We start from the raw sequence: 11,991 nt of genomic DNA, 5'->3' as shown, positions 1-11,991 counted from the left end.
TCCTGATGTCCTGGATTTTTCTCTGGCTTCCCCCCCTCCCCCGGAGCGCCCCTCCTGGTGGGACTGGGGACGGGAGACACCACGAGGGCACCCCGGCCTCTCTCGCGTCATGAGGCTCCCCCCCCGCACCTCCCCCGGGGGCCGCTCAGCCCCGCAGGAGCCGCCGGGCAGGGCCGCAGCCCCGCCCGCGCCACCTGCTTCAGGGCTCCCGCATCCCCGCCCCGCGTCCCGCCCCCGCGCCGCGCCCGCGCCCCGCGGTCCCTCCCTCCGGCGTGACGGGAGCACGGGCGCCGGCCGCCCGGGCCGCGAGCGCAGCAGAGCTGACAGCGGACAGCCGGGCAGGGGGCGAGCGAGTGTCGAGCCGACCGCGCAGCCCTCGCGGCCCGGGAGCCGGAGCGCAACCCACTCGGGGAGGCTGCCTTCTTGCCGGCCGGCGGGCCGACCACAGCGGGACGGAGATGCTGCTTCTCCGCCCGGGGCCGACGCGGGGGAGGAGCCGGGGGCGGCCGGCCGGGGCTCCCCGCTGCGGGCTCTCGTCTCCCTGGAGCCCCGCCTGGATCTGCTGTTGGGCGCTCGCCGGCTGTCAAGCGGCGTGGGCTGGGGACCTGCCCTCCTCCTCCGGCCGCCCGCTTCCTCCTTGCCTGGAGGTGAGCCGCACCTGGTCTTTTACCTGGAGTTTGAGGGGGAGGGGCGAGGAGGGCGCGGGAGATGTGGGGTGAGGGTCGTGCCCGTTTACTGCTCTCTGCCTCTTTTCTTCCTTGGAGGACCGTGCTTTTCGTTTGTTTCCAGGGATGAAGTTGCCCGCGCCGGGAAGCTGGCCAAGAGAGGGTGTGTGGCTTTGCTGGCTTTTGGGGGATGCGTTTCGCGCTCCTGTGTTTTGAGGGCTCTGAAGGACTTTGCGGCGCCGTCTTGGAGTGCCAGGCTTGAGGACCTGGGGCGGAGGGAGAGCTTTCAGCAAGGGCAGGGGACTGGGGAAGCTTCGCCAGGGGGATTTGGAGACCCCTCACTTCACAGCTTTTCCAGAGAGCCAGATACGGCCGCTGAGGGCGTCCCGCTCCCCTCCCCCTCCCTCCACTCCCCAGTGTGTACAAGCCCCTTCCTCCTCTTCCCCTGCTCTCAGCTTCCAGATAAGGCCCTGGGGACTTGCTAAGCCAGTGTGTGGTGTCACTTTGGCGTCCTTCTGGCAAAACGTGGATGTGAATTAGGAAGAAAAAAGTGTGTATTTAGGGAAGAGGTGGGTTGGTGATCTAGGAAATTAGAAAAGACAGAGTGAATATGCTCCTTTCGGGAGATGTTCATCACCTGGGATGAAGCATTGCTACTGTGTATTTTAAAGTTTGAGATTATTGTTGATATATAGCCAAGAAAGATAAATTATAGGTGATGTGATTTTTTCCCCTGCTTTTAGGGGAACTGGACTTAACAATGCCAAAAATTTACAAGGGGCATTACTGGTACTTGTATTGGATGTTTATCTTTCCCTTTAGTGTTCCAGAAAGTGCATCCTCTTAATGAAAATCAATGAGGGGAAGGAAGCAACATTTCTGACCTACTTTGAGTGATTATGTTGGGGAGGATATGAGGAGTGGTTACGGTTTTTAGGGAGATTGCTAAGAATCAGGGTGATGGGTCATTTTAATTTAACATAGCAAAAATGGGTTAGCTAATAGCCCCTCTGGGAAACAAGACCAGACCTTGTTCCTTTGTGTCACTTTTGAATTTTACCCAGGCCTTGAATTATAGAATATCTGCGTTCTAGACATCGTCCATCATCCATGGATTTCACGTTCCTCTCCCATGGTCTCAGTCCCAGGACAGACTGAAATGAAAGAGAATCAGATCAAAGGCATGTGTACCAGCACACAATAGTGTTATAATTGGGGAAATCAGGGCAAGAACTCAGTGAACAGCTGTGTTTAATTTCAGAGTTTATTAGTATAATTAGTTGTTTAATCTGTATTCTCCTATCACCTGGGAATAGTCCATTCTTCCTCAGAAAGCTGCTTCTTGGGCATCTTCAGACTGAATAGTAACAGGACAAACTTAAAACCTTGCCTCCAGCCCCCAGTCCCAATATGCAAAACCTATTTTTTTTTTTCTGAAGTGAAAAGTCTTAAGATTCTTGTAAAATTAATTCTTAGTATTGGAGACTCTACTTGAAACAGGTGAAAGTCAGGGCCAGTGGGGGTGTTGCTTGGCCACTGTAGCTAGACTGATCCTTTCGGTGAGCACATGTTCTACCCTGTATACCCAGGCAGAATGGAGTAAGAGTCTGCCACCTGAGACAAATCTTGAAACCAGAGGCAGGGAGATGGCGGAAGGTTCAGGAAGGCTGTGTTCAATTAATTGTACTGACTTTAGAAATTGCACGCGACTCAGTTCCTTGAGGTTTCAATTTTGAATTTATGGAAATAAATAAAATATATGGGAGGATGCTCTGGAGCCTGTGTGTGGCTAGTTGTATTTTTAGAAAGGTGATGCACAGATCCAGTTATATTCTTCCTTATGACTGACAAACAGTTGGAAGATGATGGAGAGTTAGAGGTTCCTTTGGACATAGGAGGGGCCAAGGGGCTGAATCTGCTTCTCGGCACCCGGTCTAACCCACTGAGCTAATTAACGCAGTTGATCGTTGTTTTTCTCTGTTTTTAAGAGGGATGTGAGAAGGGCAGGTGTTTTTCAGGTGTTGAGGCTAAGGCTCTGCTTCTGCTTACCGGTAGGGAGGGTCCTTCCTCTGAGATGCAGCTATGGAAATGTGGGCCAAACTCCTGTGAGCAAAGACATAGTTAAAATCTCTCTGGTGCCCACTCCTGCCGGTGTATCCCTTTCTCCTCTTTAGTAACAGAAAAGGACATGAATGCCCCACGTAAGGGACAGCACCGCGTGGTGGGGAGGACCGTGAAAGCCATGAAAAGTGAGGGTTCTGAGGCTGGAAACTAAAGCCAACTCTTAATAACAGGAGAGGATGTTGAAGGGAAAATCCTCAGGTAATTCTAAGCCTCATTGCTGCCAGTAGTTTTAGTCTCGTCCTCATGTATCAGTATTTTTATGAAAGTAATCACGTTTAACTAAGTTACAGGGACGCTCATTTACCTTGCCTGGTTTTGGCGGAAAGCAGCAAAAGGGGAAGGACCAGAAGCAGAGAAAATTGGCCCGGGAGGAATCTAGTTATGATTGCCTGAGTTCAGAAAAGAGGCCCTTCCAAAAGACAGCTGGGATGTGGGTAAGGTTTCACTTAGATTCTTTGCTAGAGGATTGGACTCTGGGGTGAAACTCAAATACAATACAGCTTCCTTTGTCAAAGTCATTGGATTATGGAGCTGAAAAGAGGAGAAAAATGATTACTTTGGAATGCTCAGCTGGGGCTCCAGTCAGCAGGGTGGACATACAAGCACAAACAGGAAGGGGAGACAGCAATAAAAGTCCAGTCAATGTGCCAGCGGTTGAAGGACAACAATAGGATGTGACTTTGATAAATGGTGTTTAAGCAAAAAAAAAAAAAAAAAATGAGGACTGGATATCAGAAAGTACAGAATTAATTTTCTTCAAACTGTTTATGGGGGAACTTATAAAGGATAAATATCCTCTGGGCTTCTGGGTATCTACTTTTCACTTGTAAAATGATAGTAATAAAAAGGGACCTGCCTGTCTCTATTGTGAGGATAAGATGGATGAAGATAAGTTAAAGGAGAATAAATCACACACACACACATATCAGATTTGATGATTGCTAGATTAGCAGACCTAGATCCTGATGTTTCAGGAAGGGTCTACAATGAGACTTCAGAGGTTCAGAGGATAGGCTTATCCAAGAGCTGAATGTAATGGAATTTTTGACTCATTGAAGAAGAGGACTTAATGGGGCTGCCAGAGGAAAAAAAAAAGATAAAAGCCAACAGATGAATCAGAGTTGGAGTAAGGTATTAGAAGATAGACTGTGTGAGAGAAAAGTGCATGAAAAGAACAGAACTAAGTGGATTATGTATGCATTATTTAAATCTGGAAAATTAAATCACAGACTAGCTTGATTCTTAGTGCACTTCTCTACAGTCCTACGTCTGTGATTCTATTGGTCTCTCTGAATCTTGATTCAATGATGACTTTCTTTGCCAACAGTTTTCATTCCACAGTTACTGAGCTTAAACTAATGTGCCAGGTGAAATATCAGCTGATGTGAAATTACAAATTAAAAAATAAAATTTAATTGGCTAAGGATGAGCCAGATATGTAAACTAACATTTGCAGTGAAGTGATTTGGTGCTATGAGAGAAAAGGGGGGCCATAATCTAGTGGGGAGGATCAGAAACGGCCCTGTAGAAGAAGTGAGTGAGCCTGGAAAGATGGGTAGGAATTTGCTGAGCAAACAAGGGTCAGATGTGAGGTTGGGCTGGTTTGGGGAAGGATATTTCTGACGTAGAGCAGAGGTTGAAAATGGCAGAAGCACAGAACAGTTATGCTGTAACTAGTTATAACTGGAGTGCTGCGTGCTACGAGGAGCTTAATGAGATACGAGGCTGAGAGGCAGGTGGAAGCCTGATCATAGGGGACCTCCTGTCATGCTAAGAAGCTGGTCTTCATTTGGTAGGTGACAGGGAGCAATAGAAGGATTTAAGAATCAGGAGTGGGCTTCCCTGGTGGCACAGTGGTTGAGAGTCCGCCTGCCGATGCAGGGAACACGGGTTCGTGCCTCGGTCCGGGAGGATCCCACATGCCGCAGAGCGGCTGGGCCCGTGAGCCATGGCCGCTGAGCCTGCGCATCCGGAGCCTGTGCTCTGCAACGGGAGAGGCCACAACAGTGAGAGGCCCGCGTACCGCAAAAAAAAGAATCAGGAGTGATGCAATATACTTTAGTTCAGCAACAGTATGGAGGTCACATGAGAGGGCTGAGAAATAGAAAGAGGTGAGACCTGCCGGGAGCAATTGTAAGAGTACAGGTAAAGGATGACAGAACCTCAGATGATGACCAGCAGTGAAAATGAAAAAGAGGGATGATGTTAGAAGATAGAATTGACAGTGGGTGGATGTGGAGGGTGAGGGAAAGGAATGAGGATGATACCTGCACCCTCTGTGAGGAGGAGCGTGAGGAAGATGAGATAAGGAGCTTGGTTCTGGAGAGCTGACCTCCAGAGAGTTCAGTAGGCAGTTAGGTAGCAGGTCCAGTTGGCTCAGGGCCACGGTCTGGGCCGGTGTGGAGATACAGGAATCACTTGAATGAAAGGCAAGGTTGACACTGCTGGATTGGATGGGATCATCCAGGGAGTGAGAACAAAGGACGAAAGTTAGAACTTGGGTTTCACCAACATTAAAGGGGGCAGGAACCAAGCAGCCCACAGAGGTGACATGTAAGGAATAGCAAGTGTCAGGGAAATGCAACAGTGTAGTCATGGGGAAAGGGAGAAACGCCTTTGATGAAGAAAGGAGTTGGTTGTGGTCTCAGTGGTCCAAAGAAATTCGAATGAGATGAGACCTGAAAAGAGAAGATTGAGTTTGACAGTTAGCTCCCTGGTGCTTAACGCGCCAGTGGTTCCTGTGGACGTATTAACTGGGGGCCGAGGCAGTAGTGATAGAGCAGATTTTATCATTATAGCCTTCCGAGATTTGGTAAGAATTCGGGTCTTCCGTGTCCACAGAAGTCAGTAGACTTGTAAATGGTCATATCTTCTGTTTTAGACTTTGCTGGGCATAGCTGAGAAATAACCTTTAGCCTTTCTGCAGGAAGCCTCTGAAGGTCATGGGCTGTGGGTTAAGGGGTTAGAGATTCTAAAGCCACACTGTTGCTGCAGAAGTTAGGACTTGGCCTCTGTTTTCAAGCCGTTAACATAATTAATCTTGCCTGTTATGCTTGTGAAGGTGAATTTTCCATTTCAAGTTCTTACGCTCAGAACCATTTCTCATGTTTTAGGCAAATGTGAGCAAGTATTCACACCATCAATATTTACAATGTAAAACCAAGAGTTGACAGATCTGTGAAGTGTCATATTTTAGCGCAAGGGATGGAAATAGCAGAGCATAGTATAGAGTGGCACATATTCCTATTAGAGTGTATTCCTCAGCAGTGCCTTGAATCTTAGAATAATTCTGGCTTGTCAGAAAACACCAGTTAAATTTGGGTGGCCTTTTCTTTCCCCCTGAAGAAACCGTGGCTAATCCTTATCCCTTTTTGCCTTTCTTAATTGAAGTTAAATGTAATATTTCAACATTAAACACATATTTATTATGTACTCCAGGTGCTAGCAGTAAAATGTTGAATAAAATGTATGGTCCTTCCCCATACTGAGCTGTATAATCTGATGTGGGCAGACTCAAAACAACACCACCTATCAGGTAATTCCATCTGTCATAAGTTCTGTGATGGGAACTGTGTATGGTCGGCGTGTATAGCCTTTTTAGTCTGGTTGGGGCGGGAGGGATTCCCAAGGAAAAGATGTTTAAACTAAGACCCAAAGGCTGAGTAGGATGTTGTGTGTGGTGGTTTTAGAACACCTCATCCAGAGGAAGCCTTTTGGCCTAGGTCAGTTCCTCTAACTTCCTCTAACCTTTTCTGGAGTACTACAGACAGATGTTCTCTTCTCTTCCCTGGATCCCAGTCCCAGCCCATTGTTTGCTCTTGGGCAGCCATACACTGTCCTACAAAGGCTTTGCACATGCAGGCCTGCCCTGTATAGCTGGGTGAGTGGTACCCACCTGTGGGGTCACGTAAGAGCTGGAATCCAGCCAGTGCTCAGGGTGGCCAGCCAGCTGTCTTGGCACAGGTCTGCATCCATCCAGAGGAAGGAGGACCTTTTTCGGAGTCATATGCCCAGAGGGGGTGCCATTTTCTAAGTCACTCAAAGGTGCCATATGCTTTACCAGAGGCTCTGAACACCTGCCTCTCACCCCACCCAACACATAATAGACTCATTAGGGTAGGAATTTCATCCTATTCAGCAAGCAGTGATTAACTGTCTTTTTGTTTAAGGCATTTTGGGGGTTTTAAAAATGAGTAAGGTGCAGGTCCTCTTCTCTGGGAGCACGAATCACTGCCTTGAAAATATCATAGAGTGAGTGGCTTCCACTTTTTTCAGCTATAGAAAGGAATTGATTTTTATAAGGCATTTAATCCTAATTGACAACCTCTCTCTTTTTTTTTTTTTTTTTTTTTTTTTTTTTGCGATACGCGGGCCTCTCACTGTTGTGGCCTCTCCTGTTGCGGAGCGCAGGCCCAGCGGCCATGGCTCACGGACCCAGCTGCTCTGCGGCATGTGGGATCTTCCCGGACCGGGGCACGAACCCGTGTCCCCTGCATGAGTGAGTGCATATTTTATGGAGAAGTTGTATCTTTTCCTCTTATTGTAAGCATTTCCCAATGACATTAATGACATTAATGTTTCTTTATAAGTATTTTGGTAATATTTATAAAATATTTTAATACGCGATATATTGCAAAATATAGCATCATTTGAGTATCTGCCATTGTTTACTTATGAGCCATTCACTTCAGCCTTTCACTGAAAATGCTCTTTTAGGTCAACAATGACCTCCTCTTTGCTAAGTCCAGCTGTCATTCTTCACCTTTCCCTGCCTTATTAGGACACCGGACCCAGCTGACTGTTCGTCACTGCTGCAACGTTTACTTGGCTTCAAGCACACCATGCTCTCCTGGTTTTTCTCTTGCTCTGCTGTGATCCTTCTGTCTTTGCCTGTTCCACCTCGTCTCCCTGACTTCTTTACATGGAGGATTCCCCGCCTCAATCCTTAACCGTCCTATCTTTTCTGTCACCCCGACTCCTCACACTTTTGGTGATGTCATCCAGTCTCTTGGTTTTAAATACCATCTGCATATGGACCACTCTCAAATTTACATCTCCTGCGTGGACCATCCCGTGGCTTCCTGACAAGCACAGCCTCGACGACTCTGCCTGGATAAGTACCTCAAACCTGTCACGTCCAAAACCAAGCTCCTTCCACTGCCCCAAGCCAATGCCAGTGTGGTCTTCCCCATTTCCTTGAATGCCAAGTCCTCCCTTCAGTAACTCAGGTCTCAAACTCTGGACTCTCCCTGGCTTCTTTTTCTCCCATGTCTTATATCCAGTCTAGTAGCAAACTCTCTTGTCTCTGCCTTCAAAATAGCCAGAGTCAGAACTTCTCACCCCTTGGCCTGTACCTACTGGGCCACAGCACCATAGTATCTTGCCTGGATTTTGGCTATAACTTTCCATCTTGATCTCCAGTTAGAGCTCAGCAGAGCAGTCAAGAGGTCACATTAAACATAAGTCAAAAGCTGTTATCTTTTGCTCAGAGCTCTTCTAAGGCCTCGTTCAGAACCGAAGCTCTGATGCTGGCTTGCAGGCCCAACGTGATCCGGCCTCCTTTAAGCCTCTCATGTCATCTTACTACTCCCCCCGTTCTTCCCTCTGCTGCAGCCTCCCCGGTCTCCTTGCTCTTTCCAGAACGTGTTACGGAAGCTCTTTCTCAGGGTTTCTGCCCTGCTTCTTTCCTCTGCCTGCAGCTCTCTTCTCAGCTATCTGCTTGCCTTTCTCCCTCATGTCCTGAAGGTTTCTACTCAGTTGTCATCGTTTTATAAGATGGCCACCTACTTGAAATTGCAGCCTCTTCCTGTCTATCCCCATTTCATGCTTTTGTTTTTCTCCGTAGTACTTTTCAGCATCCATCATAATACACATTTAAATTAGTTATTGATAGTTTGTTTTTATGAGCCCACTCTCAGCAAAGATCCATAAAGACAAGGCAGTCCCTCCCTCCCTCCCTCCCTCCCTCCTTTCCTTCCTTCCTTCCTCCCTCCCTCCCTTCCCCCCTCCCTTCTTCCCTCCCTCCCTCCTTTCCTTCCTTCCTTCCTTCCTCCCTCCCTCCCTCCCTCCCTCCCTTCCTTCCTTCCTTCCCCCCTCCCTTCTTCCCTTCCTCCCTTCCTGTTTCTTTTTTTAAAATAAGCTACTGTATCCCTACCACCTCAAACAGTGCCTGGCACTGTGCTGAATGAATGATTAAATTTAATTTTGGGCAGTTAGATTGTTTTTAATTCTTTGTAGTATAAAAAGGTCATCATAAGCAACAACACAGAATGTTGTCTGAATTTCTGATTATTGAAGATAAAATTGAAGCAGAAATCTTAGGTTGAAAAATATGAGCTATACCCTAGCCAACAGTGAAAAGTGTTATTTATTTATTTAAAAAATTTATTTATTTACTTATTTTTTAATTGATGTATATAGTTGATTTACAATTTTGTTATGTATGTATGTATCTTTTTTTTTTTTTTTTTTTTTTTTGCGGTATGCGGGCCTCTCACTGCTGTGGCCTCTCCCGTTGAGGAGCACAGGCTCTGGACGCGCAGGCTCAGCAGCCGTGGCTCACGGGCCCAGCCGCTCCACGGCATGTGGGATCTTCCCGGACCGAGGCACGAACCCGTGTCCCCTGCATCAGCAGGCGGACTCTCCATCACTGAGCCACCAGGGAAGCCCTGTATCTTTTTTGTATATATATATATATATATATATATATATATATATATGTATTTTATTTATTTTTGTATATGAAAAAATATTTTTTCTCAGATTCTCTTCCCTTATAGATTATTACAAAATATTGAGTGTAGTTCCTTGTGCTATACAGTGGGTCCTCGTTGGTTATCTATTTTTTATATAGTAGTATGTATATGTTAATCCCAAACTCCTAATTTATCCTTCCCCCCTTTCCCATTTGGTAACCATAAGTTTGTTTTCTATGTCTGTGAAAAACTGTTATTTATTAACATTAATTTGATGGTGGAAAATGCTATCTCACTGGTGTAATTTACATTTCTTTAATCACTGCTGAGGGTCAGTATTTTTTATGTGGCTTAGCTTTTTGTATTTCACTTTCTGTGGAATTTCTGTTTAGATGTTTTCACTTACATATAATATATATAATATATGAAGTCTTTCATGTGATTGGCTAAGAAAAATCCTGAAGCAACTGCAAAGTGATCAAGAATTTTTGGGCTTTGGTTGAGTCTTCGTTCTAAGAGTGTGCTTTTGAAATTTCAAGACAGCCCTACTTCATTCTGTTACTTCTTTTTCAGTGGCCATTCATATGTTAATTTGTTCCTGTGGCATTTAATGAGTTCAGGTCATGTATTTCTCTCATAGGTAAACTAGTAATACAGAAGTCTGTGATTATAGTAGAGATGGGTTAAGTGCTGTGGTGGAGTTATGGACAGAGGGTTCTTTTTTTTTTTTTTTTTTTTTTTGCGATACGCGGGCCTCTCACTGTTGCAGCCTCTCCCATTGCGGAGCACAGGCTCCGGACGCTCAGGCTCAGCGCCCATGACTCACGGGCCCAGCTGCTCCGCGGTATGTGGGATCTTCCCGGACCGGGGCACGAACCTGTGTCCCCTGCATTGGCAGGCGGACTCTCAACCACTGCGCCACCAGGGAAGCCCTGACAGAGTTTTATAGAAGCACAGAGAGGAGGGACTGCATCCCACTAAGGAACCCTGGTCTCAGAGAACGTGCTGTTTGATCTGAGTTTGGAAAGATTTCCAGAAGTGCTTTACAGGATGCACAGAGGCCAGCCTATCTCAGTCAAAGAAAACCAATTGTATGACTGCACAGAGGAATTAAATCATATGACCATTTCACGGGCTAGAGTGAAGGCACTTGGGTGACAATGGCAAGAGATGACTAGATTATGAGGAAGGTAGAGACTGAGGGTTTTGTGGGAAAAGCTTTGGGGAACCACTGACATCAGATTAGACAGATTATTCTGTTTGCCGAGTGGAGGGATATAAAAGGGGAGTAATACTGAAGACAGGAAGATCAGTTAGGGGATGTTGCCTCTCACGGGGAAGAAAGAAGTGTCAGAGCTAAGCAAATGACTGAATGGGGCGTGGGTTAGGTGATGGATTGGACAGCTGAGTGATAAATTTCAGTCTACCCGACTTCTAGGGTTTTTGCCTTGGGCCACTTGGTAGACGCTCTGCCTTTCATTGAGACTGAAAATTTAGGAGGTGAATGAGGCTGCTGGAAGAAAGAGGATGAGTTCATTATTGGTATTCTGAGTTTAAAGTGCTCTCCCAGAGACAGGTGGATGTTCGGAAGTGTAGCCAAGAGGTGACTTGGGAGCCAGGGGCACATAAGAGGTAGTTGAAGCCAGTGGTGTTGATGGCGTCACCTAGACTGTGAGCACCAGGTGTTGAGGAGAGGCCTCAGGGAAACACCAGCATTTAAGAGGCAAGCAGAGCAAGAAGTGACTGAGAATGAGACTGAAAAGGCATGACCAGGAGAGAAGGATAGCACAGAAACTGGCTGAGGGTCGAAAGGATAGGTGACCAGTAAATCTGCAGTATGATACAGACACGTGATTCTTGATGTTCGGTTAGGCATTAGAAATATCATATCCTTGTGGACGAGATGCAGAAGTATGTGCTGAATGATGGTATAACTAGGCAGAGTCTTGGATATTTGAACAAATGTACCCCAAGGTTATTAATTTAAGGACTTGATGCTAAGCTGAAGGAAGTTTTCCAATGTAATACCTTTGGTCTTAGTATCTAGTCTCCGTCCTGTTACTGTTCTGCTTTTACTATTGAATCAGTAGTTTGGTTTTGAGAAGTCTTAACCAAATTTTGTCAAGTCAAAGCTGGGAAAGATGCCTAATGAGTTGGAAAGCAGAACTGGGATTCAAATGATTGCAAAAGGCTAGAATAATGGGTAAACATAATTGTTCAAAATGTAGACTGTCCTTTTTGGTTCTGAAATTTAGATGTTCAAGCATAAAGTGAGGAATTCTTGCCTAAAAGTAATTTTGAAGCCACAGATGTCATGTAGCTACTAACAGCAATGATGGGCTGGTGGGAGGGTTCCTAGTTTCTATTAATATGAGCAGAGTGCTTGGCTCATAGAAAGTGGACACTTAACAGGTCAGTAATACAACTTAGGTGCAGTATTTGAAGAGGGACATTGGAATAGGGAGATGTTGGTTTAAGGTGTGAATTAGGAAGATGAACTATTTGGA

The 11,991-nt window shown here is 46.2% G+C and overlaps 1 protein-coding gene across 1 annotated transcript in view; it reads left to right on the top strand.

Moving 5' to 3' along the window:
• The first annotated feature begins 293 nt into the window (after positions 1-293).
• ELAPOR2 (endosome-lysosome associated apoptosis and autophagy regulator family member 2) overlaps positions 294-11,991 on the top strand; it is a 183,991-nt gene continuing 172,293 nt past the window's right edge. The window contains exon 1 of the mRNA XM_060108141.1: positions 294-647. Within this exon, the coding sequence (XP_059964124.1) occupies positions 459-647 (189 nt within the window). The 5' untranslated portion in view covers positions 294-458. The remainder of the gene's footprint in view (positions 648-11,991) is intronic.

The sequence above is a fragment of the Mesoplodon densirostris genome, chromosome 9 (genome assembly GCF_025265405.1).
Source record: "Mesoplodon densirostris isolate mMesDen1 chromosome 9, mMesDen1 primary haplotype, whole genome shotgun sequence".
Classification (NCBI taxonomy): Eukaryota; Metazoa; Chordata; class Mammalia; order Artiodactyla; family Ziphiidae; genus Mesoplodon; species Mesoplodon densirostris.
The sequence above is the reverse complement of the archived record's forward strand: the minus strand, read 5'-3'. Positions and strand labels throughout refer to the sequence as shown.